Raw genomic sequence first — 17,731 nt, forward strand, 5'->3', positions numbered from 1 at the left:
TTAGACGGTAGAAGGTTAGACAGAGTAAAATGTACCTGGAACACAATGTCAATGCATTATTAAAATGACCTCAAAAGAACTCCTGTGGCCAAGTTCCATAATCTTTTCTAAACTTCTAATGGTGACTCTTGTGTAAAAACCTGTTTTCCCACAAAATAGGCTTCTTAGCTTTCACTGAGAACAATGGGCAATCTAAAACCAAACACATCTGAGAATCCTCTAATATTAATATTAGACAGACCTAAAGTAAAAACAAAGAACGACTCCTCCTTTGGCTTTCCTCCATCCTCTCTACAATCCTGCTGCATCACAAGAAAAGGCTATCATTAGCATATAGTGGGTATCACTTTTCATCCTTCGTAATTATTTCTGATGCAACTTACCACGGCAATAAAAAATTTCTTCTTGGGGGCGGATCTTACATTTAAGAATAAAAATTAGGCCTCTATAAAAAAAAGTTATGATGAACTCCAAAAGTAGAACTTTTCATGCCTTACTTACTGAAACTGTTTCAAATTATGGAAACTGGAATGTAGGATTACAAGCTAACCAGTTACCTGCTATTCATTTTCTAAATAAAACGTATATGCAATTTAAGATCGGAGACAATGCATAAGCAATGCAAACAACTTCTTATCAACAATAAAACTTGTAATGTTATTTTAATCTCATCATCGCTACAGCTTTTTAAAGAACGTCCAAGGGCTGCTCAGTAATACATATCATTCCTTAGAACCAACATTTTAATTTAATGAGACGCGTGCACTTAAGGTGAGGACCCCAGCAACCTCTGCGTAAGGAAGTCTAGGCAAGGTCCCCGAACTTGCTGAATGACTTCACTGTTCGGCACATCACCGCCTTCCCGGCGCACCCACCTCAGCGACCCAGGGCGTCGGCCGCGTAACGGCGGCGGTCGGGAAGCACTTTCGGGAAGCCGTTCCCCCCGGACTCAGCGAGGCAGGGGGCCCCTCCCGCGCTCTGAGAAGCTCATCCTGAAGCAGCCAGGTCCGCCACCCGGGACGCACGGTCCTCGCGCCGACAGCAGCCCCAGCCGGCCCTGCGGCTGCGGTCCGCGCCGCCCGCCAACGCCCCGGGGGACCGGTCCGCGCCGCCCGACGAAACAAACCAGTTTCCGAGCCCCTGGCAACACAGCGTGGGGAGTGCCCGGGCGCCACCCCCAACTTCTCAGAGGCGGCGGCAGGCGGCCCAGCGGGGCTGGTGCACGAGGACTGGGCGCTACCTGCCGGCTCGTGCCCCCGCCTCGCCACGCCGTGGGGCGCTGTGTCCCGGGACACGCGGGGAAGCGCGCGGAGGTCCCAACTCTGCATTCCACAGCAGGAGCCCCAAATCTGCAGCCAGTGCAGAGCGCGGGACGTCCCGGTCGCGTGTGTGTGACGTCAGCGCGCGGAAGCCTGCACAGAGCGGGGGCGGCCGGGAAGGAGCGGCCGGGCGGGGCCGGGGCCGGGGCCGGGACGGGGACAGGGGCGGGGGCGGGGCTCTGCAGGTGCAGGAGGCTGCAGGGAGCGGCAGAGAAGAAAAGGAGCCTGTAGTCTGAAGCTGCAGGAGTGAGGCCCACCCAGGGGCCAGAACTCATAGATACAAGGCGAATTGGGGTAGAGGATGTGATAAATTTGCCCTGCACATAATGCACAGAGCAATGGACTTTTTTTTTTCAATCTTTGAGGCCTGTTACTTAGGGATGCCACATTTTAAAAACTAGTTTGCTTTGAAAAGCAAGCCTTTTCCTAGCATATTTTGGATGATTAAAACAATAAACTATTTCTGTCTTGAATTTTTTTTAAAGGTATGATGTGGTTTTCTATACCTTTATATCCAATGGCTGTGAGCATTCCTTGCCGGTATATGGAAAGGTTTGGTGGTCTATGTATATTTCTTCACTGCAGAACTCTGAAAGATAGAAACAGACTTTACGGTAATAAGGGATCAAGTGCGGTGTCGTCCTGAGTAGCCCTCTGGCTAAAGTGCCTCCCCTAGAGTGACCCCGAGATCCTGGAGAATCCCAGCGAGAAGCTGGAGGAGGGTGGTGGGTGAATCCACCTTAGTTACTCTCCAGGTCGCACCTGTTGTATGTGTTGTATGTAGCCTGGTGGAGACACTGCAGGTTTTGCCAGAGACCTCGATGTAAATGAATCAGATCTTTGCTTCAAAGAAGTCCGCTCTCTTCCCCCTTGTGCCCCTCCCCAACACACCAACACCTAAGACTTCTCTGGGTTCTCCTGCCAGCCTTTGCTGTAGTCGTCCTTAAAAGAAATATTTTATTGCTAGCGTGGAAATTGAACGTTTTTGGCTTCTTTGCCAGACGATGGCACTGCAAGTCATCCAACCAAGCAGGCATCAACCAGGTTTTGGTGTATCTCCTCTCCTCAGTCTTGGTGCAAAAGACTTGTTTTCCTCATTTTCTGACTTCTAGGCTAACCTCCTGTGACTCTTCCCACCCCCAGTGTGTCAGTAGGAATTCTGGTGTCTGAATGCACAATAACTGGAGTTCTACCCACATCCTTTGTACAGCAAAGCAACGTGAAAACGTTGCCAACTGCTCATCTAAGTAAATCTTTTTTTGCTGCTTTCATGGAGAATGATTAGTCAGATACTTCTTTAGGCTCCTGCCATAAACTGCTGATGGGAACATAAACTGCTGTAGTCTTTGCAGAAGGCATATTAGCAACATGCACATCCTTGACAGCAATTTCACTTCTAAGACAAGTGGGCAAAGATGTATATACAGGGTAACCATTGTGGCTTATAACCAGAAAAACTAAAGGTAATGTAACTGTCTAAGAATAAGAAATTGACTGAATACTTTACAATATAGCAAACAATGGAGTATCCCGAAAACATTAACAGGGGTCGTTGGGAAGGATTTTTATTGACACAGAAAGGTGCCCTTGATGTATTATTGTTAAGTGAATAAAGCAGGTTAGTCTAACTGTAACAGAGCAAAGGGATCCTGTGCCCGAGACACAGAAAGCCAAACTCTGACAGCAGGAGCCTGCAGCAAAGTAAGGCTTATTGCAGGGCTCCAAGCAAAAGGGTGGGAGTTATAAGCCTCAGATCCACTTCCCCGGGGTCTTCGAGTTAAGGTTTGGGTTTTTTTTTAAAAGGGTAAGAACAGGCTGGGGTTAAACATCTTCTTGTGACATTTCTTAATCATGTTTTCGGGAGTCAGGATGTCTCTGGTTTATGATTCTCCAGCCAGATGGTCCATGACTGGAGGGTCTATGAGCTCATCTTGCCCTGAAGAAATAACCTGAGTTTGTACATTACTGATGACATCTATAACAGCAATTTTAGTACCTAACAGTGCAACTGACAACAGTTGTAGTCATCTGACTCTGATTCTGACCACAGAACTGAGGTCAGAGGGGACAAGAAAGGAGATAAAGCTTTAGCTAAAGAGATGAATCGTAAACTTGGTAAGGGAACTCGGTTTTAGGGGGACTTGGTTTCATGACCTGAGTTAAGAGGATTACCTGATTATTTTTCTTTCTGGTTTAGGTATTTCTATACCTATGTTTTCCTTTTCACAAGAATATGTTTGGGTTTCTTTGATTCTTTTTATTTAAATAGTTTATTGGATTTTTCTTTCAAACAACAAAAAATGCTTTTTTCCTTGCAACAACCCAATAACACAAGCATACAAAGGTTCTTAGGCCTACAGTCTACCTCCAGAATTCACCCTGTGCTCACTCCTCCCAGAAAGCCACTGTTAACCATTTTAGGCAAATAGCGTATACTTTTCTCTAAGATCACAAAAACATAAATGAGCTTGTATGCATAGATATTAGTTTTAATCTTTTAAAATGTGATAATATACATATTATTTTGCAACATGTTTTTTTAGTTGAACAGTAAATCATGAATATTTCTGCAGAGATCAATGAATTCTTATTAATGATATCAAATATTCCATGATACGGGTGTACCAAAATCTATGTAACCATATTCCACTTGATAGACTTGGAGGTGGTTTCCAATCATGTTGTTATTTCTGAAGGATAGATTCCTAAAAGTGGGTTTGCTGGGTCAAAAAGTTTTTTTAATTTTATTTTAACAGTTGCTCCTGTGCTTTGTTATATGTTTCTGTGTGACAAGCCACCCTAAAACTTAGTGGCCTAAAACAACAATGCTTTGTAATTTCTCACAATTTTGAGGCTAGGAAATCAAGCAGAGTTCTGCTGGGTGGCTCCACGAGGCTCCAGTGGGGGTCAGTCACCTGACTTCCTCTGCTGGCAACCGTGCCACCCGGATGATCCAAGAAGCTTCACTCACGTGTCTGGTGCCTTGGTGCCCCTGCATAAGGCTCCCCTCTCCACGGGGGTGGCTTGGGATGCTCACAACACTGTAGTCTCGGGATAGTCACACCCCTTACATAAGAGCTGGCTTCAAGTAAGGAAGAAATAGAATCTGTCAGTCCTTTTAAAGGCAAGGCCAGGAACAGGTGTGCTGTCTTCTCTGCCACGTTCCTGGTGAAAACAAGGCTCAAGGCCTGACAACATTTACAAGGAGGAGAGGAATTAAAGCTGGCAGGCTTGTAGACCATCTTCCACATTCCGCATTACTTTTCAGAAGTTTAAGAAATTCACATTCCCTTTGCAAATGTTAACCACTATATATAAAAATAGATAAAAAACAAATTTCTTCCAAATAGCACAGGGAACTATATTCAATATCTTGTAATAATCTTTAATGAAAAAGAATATGAAAACGAATATATGTATGTATATGTGTGACTGGGACATGATGCTGTACCCCAGAAATTGATACATTGTAACCGACTGTACTTCAATTTAGAAAAATAAATACAAATAAAAATAAAGAAATTCACACTCCCAATAGCTTTGTTAAAAAAGTGCCTATTTCCACTACCACTGGATGTTTCTCTCTTAATTTTGCAGAATTTTTAGATGTCTCTTCCATGTCTGCTTTCTTTAGCCTTTGCCCCTTTTCTCTTCCATTATCTTTTTATCAATTTGTAGGTGATATTTGTAAAATATGGAAATTAAACCTTTGTCACGCTGTGGAACAGGTATTTCTGGCAGTCTCTCACCCATGTTTTGATGTTTTATGGTATCGCTGGTCAGACAGAAACTTGTACATTTGTCTGTGGTCGTATCTGTCAGTCTTTTTCTTTGTCATCTAGGTTTCTCACCTTGCCAAGCAAATATTCCTTCACCCCAAAATTATCTAAATAATCTCCATGTTCGTGTGTTTTAATTATCTAGTGAATTTAATACATTTGAAACATATTTTTCTACACAAGTAACACAGGAAGACTAGGTTGGGGTTCTTTTGGAGGAAAACTAGTTGTGCCAGTGATTTGAAACGTGAACTTTATCGTATATTAAATTTACTATTTATATCTGTATCTATTTATAGATTTCTATTTCATTTACCTATTGGTTTCCTCTTAGTTAAGGGTAACACAGAGGGGACTTTTTCTTAAAAAAAAAAAAATCCAACCCCCAATCCAACTACCGTACTCAGGGAAGAGAGGGGCACTCTCACCACTGTGGAAGGCGGCTGTGGGTTGAGAACCGTGACCCCATCTTCCTTCCTCTGCGCTGGGCACTAGAACGCCTACAGCTGTCCTCTCGCCTGGCCCACCTCAGCTTTGGGAGCAGGTAAATTGGTTCTTCAGTTTGGTCCACAGAGGAAGGCGAGTTAATGGATTATAATCAGGGGCCGCGTCTTCACCTGATTTAGAAGAGATTTTGGACTTTGAGCTGATGAGATTTAGGTTTAGAGGAGGTTCTGGACTTCAAGCTCATGCTGTATTAGGATGAGACCCTTGGGAACACTGGGAAGAGGTGACTGTATTTTACCTGTATTTTACCTGTTTAGGGGCTGGGCAGGGGTGGGGAGGAGCGGCAGAATTCTGACATGGCCCCAAGACTCCCAGGCCCTGATGAATGTGCCTGGTATAAATGCCTCTGCTTGAGTGTGGGCCGGTCTGTGAGTATGGAAGATTTCACTTCCATGATAACCTTATTGGTCAACTGACTTTTCAGTCATAAAAAATGAGATTAAATTAGGTGGGCTTGAACTAATTACGGAGCCTCTTAAAAGAAGTCAGAGATTCAAGGAAAAGCAAGGGAAATCCTCCTACTGGCTTTGAAGCAGAAGCTACTCTGTTGTGAGAGGGCCACGTGGTTAGGACTTGAGGACCATCTCTAGTTGCTGAGTGGTCCCTGGTTAACAGCCATCAAGAAAGCAATGAAATGGGGACCTCAGTCCTAATCGTGTCACAGGACCCCAATTAAAGCCCTTTTATGTGCTATGTCATATGCACCTATCAAAAAGAATGAGTTAGATCTAAAATGTTGATCTTAATGCTTATTGAGTGCCATGTGCATCTAAGATGTAAAAAAGTATATATATGCAAATCAGCTGTTCATTATTCTCTCGTGCTTTTACTGGAAGCCCTCAAAGTGGACATAGTCAAAAGCATTAGTGTGTGATACAAAGTTTGATACAATCTGGTGGTGAAGCAAAGGGGGAACCTGGTTTGGAAAAAAAAAATCAGGAAAAGAATTTTTTGTTGACAACTGGTAAAATTTAAATATGAACTAATTTTCAGATGATATCAGGGATTTATTGCTAATTTCCTGGCTGTGATAATGGCATTGTGATTGTGTTGGCGTGTTGCAGATGGTGTTATTCTAAGGAGATGCATGTTGAAGTATCTGAGTATCCTAATGTCTGCATTCTACTTTCACAAGCTGCAGGGAAAAAATACACCCAAGTATAGATGAAGCTAATATAGTAGAATTTTGGAATCTAGATGACTGACCTCGTCATGCCCATGGTTAAAACGTTTCCATGTCCTATGCAGGTACCTTGAGTAAGTTGACTTTAGCCTTTTAAAACATTGATTTTCAGAGTGTTTATCATATACCATGAAGAAATGAAAAACCATATATGAGAATGCAATGAACCAATATCATACTTTCAAGGTTTGCTGGGTTTGAAATTTTTCATAACAAAATTTTTGGAGGAAAAACTACTCAAAAAACCCAGAAAACTTTACAATAGCTCCGAGTTACCTGGGATAAAACAAACTGTTGGGCACAACGGCTGACCCTGCACCATCCCCACCACATCCTCATCCCCCTTTAAGGAAGTCCACGGACACCTCCAGCTTCACACTTCTTCCGTCTTTGCTGCTGGACACCCCACTAGCTCCGGGTCAGAGGTCACAGAGGTCACCCTGTGGGAGGTCAGGACGCCCCACACCGCAGTGCTCTGTCCTCTCATGTCCACCAGGTACTGCTGGACAGCCCCCAGCTCCAGGTCACAGGTCACAGAGGTCACCTGTGGGAGGTCAGGACGCCCCACACCGCAGTGCTCTGTCCTCTCACGTCTACCTGGTACTGCAGGACACCCCCCAGCTCCGGGTCAGAGGTACCCTGTGGGAGGTCAGGACGCCCCACACCGCAGAGCTCCCATCCTGTCCTGTCCTGGGAACCTGCGCGCGATCCGGGGTCCTGGACTGCGCACTGGCACGCTTAGGAGTTCCACGTGTTTGCCGAAAGCAAGTAATCTCAGCTCCGCCCCGTCAAATCCTCGCATTACATGATTTCTCCAAAATACTCAATTTCCCAGCATTATTTTTGAGAATTCATAATGGCTAACCTGGTACCGGCCCAGAGCCGTGGCCGCGGGAGAGCGCAAGGAGCCCGCTCTCCAGGAACCAGCGGCCCCGCCACAGCCGCCTCGCCTCCGCGCTGCCTAGCGCCGCGGTCCCGCCGGCACCGAACCCAAACTCCGGGACCCCGACTGAGCACGGTGCCCTTCGGGAGCGCCGCCCGGGACCGCCGCCAATCTCTGGCGAGGTCCCCGCCGGGACCGCCGCCAATCTCTCGCTAGGTCGCCACCGGGACCACCGCGCAGCCCAAGGGACTCAACCTACCCGCTGGCAAAAGGCCGCGCCCCACGCGGTCCCGCCCCTGGGCGCTCCGGCCCCGCCCACTGCCTCGTACCGGCCGCCCCCTGTTCCCACAAGGAAATAATGTGAAAATAAGGAGGAGGATCATTATTATTTCAGGTTTGAAAAGTTGAGGTCAAGTTACTGCTGTGATACTCTAAGCTCTCTATGCTTTTCTTTCATAGCCTTCATGATAGTGTATAATTATATATTTATTTGTGAGACTATAAAATGTCTGTTTTCCCCACTAAAACTGTAAATTCTAAGATTTCAAGTATCATGTCTACGTTACTCATCTCTAATATCTCTAGTAACCAGTACTGGACCTAGCACATAGTAAGGGGCCTATGTTTATGGAATGAATGGATGAATTCGGGTGGAAGGTGTCCAGCAGGCAGTTGGATACGAGGAGCTAGCCATCAGGAGAGATCGTGACTGAAGGAAGAGATTTGCAAGTTATCACCACTCAGATTAGGGTTGAAGCTGATGATAACTGAGATCCTCAAAGAGCGTGTGTACAGTGAGAAGAGAAGAAGGGCCAGGATAGAACTCCTCAGGATACTGACTCTAAAAATTGGGTAGAGGGAGAGGATATAGCTCAAGTGGTGGAGTGCATGATTAGCACGCACGAGGTCCCTGGTTCAATCCCCAGCACCTCCTCTAAATTAAACAAACAAACCTAATTACCTCCCTCCCCTCCCAAAAAAGAAAATAACTTTTAAAAAATTGAGTAGAGGAAGAGAAGCCAGCAAAGGACAATGAGAATGAATAGGAATAGAGGCAGGAGAACTAGGAGAGAGTTTCACAGGAGCCCAGAGAAGAGAGTTATGAAAGGCTGCTGAAGGATTCTGATGTCAGTTCCAATGTTGGGTATGGGTGTGTTTCCTCGCACATCCATACCAGTTCTTCGGACACCAACTGGAGGTCTTATCTACCCAGAGTTAGTGTCAGAGTCCACAGGTTAAGGGTTCAGTACCACAAGCCTCCCCCTCTTGCTTCAGATGCCAGTCGTAAGCCCAGGTTGTTACCTGTGCTTCTGACTGACTGGCTATAAATCAAAGGTTCCCACAACCCCCTCCTTGGGTTTGACTAATTTGCTAGAGTGGACTAGGACACGAAGCAGCTGCAGCTCTTTTGAAAAGGTGTCTGACAGCATTAAGGCTGAGAGTCCCAGTTTGCAGAGGCTGGTCTCAGGTTGGCAGTCTAAGTGTGGGCTCTGCTTCTCTGCTCCCTGACTCCAGCAGAGGCTCCAACTCGGAGGACGGGGGCTGAAGGGCATGTGAAACTCTTTGGCTGGCTAAGGTAGCTCTTTTATTTCTTTTGCTTTTTACTTTGGCTATATCAGATATGATTCTCCAGCTGAGCAAGGATGACCCTGGTGAGAACTGCCAACTCAGCACAAGGGAGGGGAGCAGCCTGGACTCTGACCGCAAGAGGAAGGTGTTGTGAAAGCGGTGTGGAAGGTGGGGCTGGGCAGCATGGGGGGAAAAGAAGGGGGTGCTGCCCCGTGCGGATTCACGAAGTCCTCTTCAGTTTCCAGGACTGGACTCTTCCTGAGCAAATGAATCTGTGTGTGTTTGTGTGTGTGTGTTTGGTTGGGGATAAGATCTGTTTGGAGAGAGGTCTTGATTATTGTTTTCAATTTTCTTAAAAGATCCTTCAACTTTGATTTCTGAAAGAAATTTCATCACCATTGTTTTTTCTCTCTCTCTCTCTTTTTCTTTTTTGGATCTTTACTCTTTGGAGTTTGGGAAAGTATTGCTTAGAAGTTGGGGGTGATTTTTATATTTACAAATAGGACGTCCTTGGTATGCTCTGTAAACTGATATTCTTGACAGTGGGGAAAATTAGCTCTTTCATGGTTAATGCTGAGAGCTGTGGGGTAAGTTTGTGAAAATTTGGGTAAGCAAATGGCGACTTATGTAATTCAGCCATGAAAATTGTGTTGCTGAAATTCTATGGTCCAGTTTGGGTCCTGCCCTAACCCTACCCCCAACTCCCACTGTGAACAAGGTCCTTGCAGTGGGAATGGTGATTTATTTTATTTTTTTTCTATTTTTTGTCTTAACCCATGTGACCCCTAAGTAACAGTTTAAATAGTCCTGTTATTCCCTCTCACTTGTAACATTTCTAATCCTGTGGAGAACAGAGAAGTAAAATTCCAAAGGCAGTTAAACAAGAAGTGTTTGAAATCTGACAGATATTCCCAAACAAGAATTCCTCAGGTAACATTTTTCCTTTCTCTTTGTGGGATCTTGTATACTGATATGACATGAAGTGAGATAGAGATGCATATCTCAATGCTAGAACAAAGCATCCACTTCCAGCATATTTGCTAATTTTTCATTTTTTCTCACTTGGCAGAGGGATTGAGTGAGTCAGCTTTTGGGACAAGGCTGAGATTGGAGAATCTGCTAAGTTTTATTCTTGGACAAGTGTAGCATCTTCTCAAAGTTTCAGGTTACCTGAAGTAAATGACACATATACAATAAGATTATTGAAATGCAAGTGGAAATGTAAAAAGAAATAGAAAAATCAAAGTGAATAGAAGAAAAGAAAGAAGAAAAAAAGCTGTTTCGAGGGCTAACAGAATTACTATGATTGAACATTAAATTTGGCCTTGAACTTCTAAGATAATATGAAAAACTAGATAGTTTTTAAATAATCCATAGTATACTATTTACTTAGAAAAGACAAAATCTTTCCTAGCACTGAACGCATGACTGGATTTATACAGATGCACAGTGTTCTTGATAAGAATTTTATAACAAATAAATACAGAAGGGATTTTCCTCAAACTGTTTCTTTTCTTCTTCTTTTTTAATCAGAGAGTTACTTCACTTTTTCTGACTTGAGTTGAAAACATACAGATCATAGGTGGACAGTTCAATGCATTTTCACCAAGTTAGCACTTCTGTACAGCCACATATGTCAAGTAATACAACATTACCAGCACCACAGACAACCCACTAATACCTTCCTCAGTGGTTAAGCCCTACCTCCTCCACAAAGGCAACCAGCAGTCTGACTTGTAGCAACACAGATTAGTTTGGTCTCTTTAAAGCTTTGCGTAGATGAAATCATACAGTATGTGTTCTTTTGTATCCAGTAGTCTGTTTGTGGGATTCATTTGTGTAATCGTGTGTAGCTGCAGTTTGTTCATTTCTGTCACTGTGTAGCATTCCGTTGTATGAACATATCTCAACTATCTTATCCATTCTACTGTTGGTGCATGTCTTGGTTGTTTCCAGCTTTTGGCGATTACAAGCAATGCTGCCGCAAATACGTCTTACGGTACACATGTGGGTATTTGTGGTGGTTATACACCTACAGTGGAATCTCTTGAGTATAGAGAAGGTGGATAAGGACCGACCATTTTTGCCCCCAAATTGATTGCATCAACTCACTCTTTCAGTACTAATGTTTCTTGTTCCATATCCTTGTCAACAACAGACACTGTCAGCCTTTTTCAGTTAAAACATTATGATGGGTGCATAATAGCATCTAATTGTGATAAACCATTGCTGGCTTAGTATGTCAACTGAAAGAAAAGCACGGAATGTAAGAGCTGTGAGTTGAGTTTATTCAAGGCCCTACTGAGGGCTATAGCCTGGGAGGCAGCCTCTCAGGCAGCTCTGAGGAACTGCTCCAAAGAGGTAGGGGGAGAAGCCAGTACATATGTGATCTTGGCTAGAGAGTGTGTGAAGTCAAAGCATACATCTCAATAAAAGGTTACTACTAGTCATGAGGATCAGGTATCTCAGGTAATGATTTTAGTGCTCTTCTATGTATGGGAAGATGCGAGAATATGGGTTCATTAATTTTTTCCCTGAGATATCTCTAACTATCTAAGGTGTCTGTTTTTTCCAAAGTGCAGAGTGCCTTATCCCATTTTTCTCCTGAATTCCTTTCAGGATGTGCTGTCGGCCAGCGACTGCAGGGGTTAATGACTTGATCCCTGTAGAACTGGCCCATGGGCAACATTCTTTGTTTTACAAGTAACACCTAGTTTGTATGCCAAGTGTGAGAACAAAGAATGTCGCAGCTGATCAGTCCATGAATCCATCTGCAGTTTGTAGACTCACTCTTAGGATCAGTGACTAGACTGACTGAAGCTTATACACAAGCCCAGGTCTGAAGATTTAAAAGAAGGGAATAAAAGCTATTCCTTACTTTGCCAAGCACTGTATTACAGAGAGAGAGGTCCTCTGCTTGAAACTGAAGAAGTCAGGGTGAGCTAGCACAGACCAGTGCAGTGATGAAAGGCACACAGACATGACTAAGGATGTTGCAGTACCTGCAGTTACACAGATGGCGAAAAAGTGGTGGCTGAATGCACCAGATAGTGTGAGTTCCCTTGGTGACACTTTCCTTCTGTTAAAGCCTGCAAGAAGAGGTAGGGCTCAGGGATTCCAGACCTAGAATGGCAATAATAAAACCACCACCACCAAAATAATACTAATATCTAACAATTATGTAGTGCTTTACATGTGTTAACTCATCTAACTCTCCCCCCAGATCACGGAAGTGTCCTTTTCCTGTGCTGAAGATGAGCATACAGGGACAGAGAGGTTAATTCACTTGCCTAAGGCCACACAACTAGTATACGGTAAAGCCAGAATTTGAACCCAGGTAATCTGGCCTTAGAATCCATTTTCATGATTCTGTGTTATCACAAGATCAGGGTGTCGGGGGCAGAGGAACTCATGCAGAGAGACTCTTGGAAGGAAGAAAAGGCAGAGTAGGCAGGTAACTAGGCAGGTAGTCTCACTGGTATCATAACAGGTTCCAAAAAAAAAAAAAAGCATTCTGACAAATGGAATACATTCTGCACTGTTGCTGAAGAGGAAAATCATAGAAGCCTGCAACACCTCCAGGTTCGGGTGTGAGAGTCTTTGGCACACGTTAAGCACAATGGCTGGAGGGGGAAGCCCAGGTTAGCAGAGAGCCTCACACTAAGGATTGACCGTCTCCCTAGGATTTTCCCTTGGTTTACCCATTTTCCTCCCACACCTGTGCCAGGTTTTTATGGTTGCTCTGCAGAGGGACAGATGACATGGTATCATGGTTAGTTTCTATTGGGCTTCCTGGTTGTGGAGAAAACAGTTATGGGTAGTAGTCAGTACTGACATTTCTAATACTCACACCAGTGGCTTGGGACCCTGTGTTTGCCGCAGGTTCCAAGGTATCCAGAGAGGACAATTCATGGGGCCCCAAACCTTCCTGCTTCCACCCTGGGGCCCTGTCACTCTCCAGGACCAGGGCTGGTGAGGATGGGATCTGGAGACTGACGATGGGGAGGGAGGAACAAAGAAGGGACAACCTGGTGGGTGCTTAGGCAGATTAAGCCATCTGTCCTTCCTTCTGGAGCTCCTGGACACCTTCTACTTCTCACACTTTTTTTTTCTCTTCTTCCCCTACCTTTCCCTTCTTTCCCCCCATGCTTACATTGCCCCATCCACAAAAATAAATGATCTTCCCTTGGAGAAGCACTCACTCTGCTAAGTGGGGAGAGCAGAAAGGGAATCTCAGGCTAGGGGATGGCCAAATGACCTCGATAGTTCATTGTAGACAGTCCCAGGATGAAGTCTCCAAGATGGAATGGACCAATGACTTCCCTGTTGGTGAAGAAAAGCCTCAAGGATAACACCTACAGAGATATGTTTGAATTTGAGCTCCTTCAGCCCAAGAAGGTGGCTCACTGAAGATGCCTGCTAAGCAGAGCCCAGCCCTCTGTATTACCCACTTCCCTGAAGCTCCTCCCAGCCTTTCCCTTCCTTTCTCCTAACCGCTTTCAGGTTGTTCTAGTTTTTCTGCCTGGAGACTGATGACACAGGTGCATTTTTTCCCCCATCCTTGCAAATACTTACTATGTCTTGTCTTTTTGATAACAGCCATTCTAACAGGCCTAAAGTGATATCCATTGTGGTTTTGATTTGCATTTCCCTTATGACTAGTGATGTTGAGCATCTTTCCATATACCTGCTGGCCATTTATATGTCTTCTTTGGAAAAATGTCTGTTCAGATCCTCTGTCCATTTTTAATTGGATTTTATTAGGTTTTTTTGTTTGTTTGTTTTTTGTTTTGTTTTGTTTTGTTTTTTTGCTATTAAGTTGTATGAGTTCCTTATATATTTTGGATTTTGACTCCTTATCAGATACATGGTTTTCAAATATTTTTTCTCATTCTATAGGTTGCCTTTTCATTTTGTTGATTGTTTCATTTGTTGTGCAGAAGCTTATTTTTGCTTTTGCTCTTAGTATTATATCCAAAAATTTGTTGCCAAGACCAATGTCAAGGAATTTTTCCCTATGCTTTCTTTCAGGAGTTTTACAATTTCAGTTGTTACATTTAAGTCTTTAATCCAGTTTGAATTAATTTCTGTGAGTGGTGAAAACAAGGTCCAGTTTCCTTCTTTTGCATGTGAACATTCCAACATTTATTGAAAAGATTATTCTTACCCATTGAGTATTCTTGGCTCCTTTATCAAATATTGCTTTGAACACTTATGTGTCAGTTTGTTTCTGGGCTTTTGATTCTGGTGCATTGGTCCATGTGTCTGTTTTTAATGCCACTACCATACTGCTTTGATTACGATAGCTTTGTAGTATAGTTTAAATTCAGGAAATGCGATGCCTCCAGCCTTATTCTTCTTTCTCCGAATTGCATTGTTGTTCAGGGTGGTTCCATAAGGATTTTAGGATTGTTTTTTCTATTTTGGTGGAAAATGACATTGGAATTTTGATAGGGATTGTATCAAATGTATAGATGGCTTTATTATTTTGAAATCTGATCCTTCTGTACCCAATTTGTTGGGAGTTTTCATCCTGAAAGGGTGTTGAATTTTGTCAAATGATTTTTCTGCATCTTTTGAGATGATCATATGATTTTTATCTTTCATTCTATTGATGTGCTGCATCACATTTATTGATACATAAGAATGTATACTGAACCATCCTGTATCTCAGGGATTTGAAACTGGGAATTACTCTAGGACTCCCTCATCTAATCACTAAGTCCAAGGGCATCTGCTTTTTGTATATTTCAATTTCTTCCCTTCTTCTCATACCTGTTGTATGCTGAGCTGTTTGACATCCTCCATATTTTTACTCAGATGTGGTTTTCTTGGCTTTCTTGGCTTTCTTGTTGGGGCCTTCTCCTGATCCCCCTTACCCTGCTCTTTTTCTTTTGTCCAAAGTGCATACCCTCTTCTAACATTTATTATATCTATTTTATTTAAAAGCTTTATTGAGATATAATTTACACATACAATTCACTCATTTAAAGTAGACAATTCGGTAGATCTTAACATATTCACAGACTTGTGTAACCATTTGCCACAATCAATTCTAGAACATTTGTGTTACCCCCAAAAGAATTTCCTTACACTTTAGCAGTAACCCTCCCTAATTTCCCCCAACCCTGATTTCCCTAGGCAATCAGTCACCTACTTTCTGTCTCTATAGATTTGCCTATTTTAGAAAGTTGATATAAGCTGAATCATACAATATGTGGTCTTTTGTAAGTGAGCATGTTGTCAAGGTTCCAAAGCAACTATACCACTTTACCTTCCCACCAGCAGTGTAACTCAGTGCCTACCACATGGGGGTGCTCACAAATGTTCACTGAATGCATGAATGACAACATGCAGGACACAGTCCACATTCTTCAGCATGCCATCCAAGGGCTTTCCTGATCAGGCCCTTACCTGTCTTTCTAGCGTTGCCTCTTGCTACTCCATGGCCTATGTTTCCTTATAACCTGTGCGCCAGCTCTCATCCTGCTCCTGCTGCCTGGGCTGTGCTCCCCTTCACTCTGTTCAGGCTGCTGAACTTCTGTTCACCTCTAATGCGACCTCTTCCATGACACCTTAGGCAAAAATAAGCACCTTCTTTTGTTGTCCTTTCCACATTAAAAAAAAATTTTTTTTTAATTTTGGGGGGAAGGTAATTGCATTTATTTTATTTATTTAAATGGAGGTACTGGGGATTTATTCCAGGACCTCATGCATGCTAGGTATGCACTCTACCAATGAGCTATACCCTCTGCCCTTCCACATTTTAAAAATAATTTTTTTTTAATTATTGTTATTTTTTATTGAAGTATAGTCTGTTATGATGTGTCAATTTCTAGTGTTTCAGCGCAATGTCCCGGTCATGCATATTCATACATATATTTGTTTTCATATTCTTTTTCATTAAAGGTTATTACAAGATATTGTAAATAGTTCCTTGTGCTGTACAGAAGAAATATGGTTTTTTATCTTTTTTTTAAACATTTTTTACTGAGTTGTAGTCATTTTGCAATGTTGTGTCAAATTCTATTCCTATATCCCCCACTAGTTCTGTGAGCTCCTTAACGGTAGGCACTGGGTTCTACTTATCTTTGTACTCGCAGCACTCACCCAGGACTTGGTTCATGGTTGGTACTTGATAAATATTTGTTTCAGTGAACAAGCAGAGGAAATAGCAAGAGCAAAGCTCCGAAAGTTGAAATGTGCTGGCAGGTGTGAGAAATGGCGAGTTTCCCAACTTGACTGCAAGCGGACATTTGTGAGTGGACTGTAGGTGGAGGGCCTCGAATCACCTAGTGAGTTTGCCCTTTGTTTGGTGGACAGTGGGGACTGCTGGAGGGAATGGCCTGACTAAGACTGGGCCCGAGAAACATTAATCCAGCAGTGGTGTGCAGAATGAGTGGGAGGTGAGGGGACAATGTAGGAGGCTTTAGGCCAGGTGAGCAGAGTGAAGGTAAAAACCAAGGTAGAACATAAGGAAGGGCAGAGATGTGAGACAGAATATTAATGAATCTGCAGGGTTTGGAATGTGCCTGAATATGAAGAATGAGGAAGATGGAGATGCTAAAAACTAGTCAAAGGCTTTTGTCCCCAGGTACCGGCGGAATGGTCAGGTTGAGTAACCACAGTCTTAGCTTACACTTACTTCTGTGTGTCTTTGTGAAGTTAGACACTTTCTAAACAGCTATAGAAAAGGAAAAGATCTGTAAAAACACTTACTATGTATTATATTGTAGTTGCTACTTTCAAGAAAAAGAAAAATACAGGGAATCACAGAGGAAAAAATGTGATAATGAGTGTGCATATGTCCATGTATGACTGAAAAATTGTGCTGAACACTGGAATTTGACACAACGTTGTAAAATGATTATAAATCAATAAAAAAAAGTTAAAAAAAAAAAAAGAAAAAGAAAAATAATGCAGGGAGTAAGAGTGACATACGGGGGGAGGGTATAGCTTAAGTAGTGGAACACATGCACCGCATGCATCAGGTCGTGGATTCAATCCCCAGTGCTTCCATTAAAAATAAATAAATAAACCTAATTGCTCCCCCCCAAAAAGCAGTGACATTTAACTACAGTCCATCAATTGGGCAAAGTAGCTTTATGTGCTGAATATGTGTTACAAACAGGCTCTTTCAGAAGTGGTAATCATCCAATTTAGTTACATACTGGACCAAAGCCCCTAAGTAGGTACTTCGTCAGTTGCAAAGATTAATCAGTCACAGAACTGCCCCAGGGGTACCAGCCCAGTTGGAGTGATGAGTTACACAGGAGCGGTTTGAGTATATTGTTATGGGAGAGCAGATCTACTGCTGATAATTCAGAGAAGGCTTTATATGGAGGAACTGTGATTTGCTGAGCTTTGCAGGATCGGTAATAAGTGACGTGCGTAGATGAGCAAGAAGGGCATTACAGGCAAAGGAGTAGTGAGAGCACAGATCTGGAGCACGAAAAGAGCAGCGCACGAATAAATGGAGAGCAGCAATCTC

General features: G+C 43.2%; 1 protein-coding gene across 1 annotated transcript in view; it reads left to right on the forward strand.

Annotated features, from left to right (window-relative positions):
* Nucleotides 1-9,291: 9,291 nt before the first annotated feature.
* LOC123614432 (17-beta-hydroxysteroid dehydrogenase type 6-like) overlaps nt 9,292-17,731 on the forward strand; it is a 31,554-nt gene continuing 23,114 nt past the window's right edge. The window contains exon 1 of the mRNA XM_074374569.1: nt 9,292-9,408. Coding sequence (XP_074230670.1) covers nt 9,315-9,408 — 94 coding nt within the window. The 5' untranslated portion in view covers nt 9,292-9,314. The remainder of the gene's footprint in view (nt 9,409-17,731) is intronic.

This window comes from Camelus bactrianus, chromosome 12, assembly GCF_048773025.1.
Source record: "Camelus bactrianus isolate YW-2024 breed Bactrian camel chromosome 12, ASM4877302v1, whole genome shotgun sequence".
In the NCBI taxonomy this organism is placed as follows: domain Eukaryota; kingdom Metazoa; phylum Chordata; class Mammalia; order Artiodactyla; family Camelidae; genus Camelus; species Camelus bactrianus.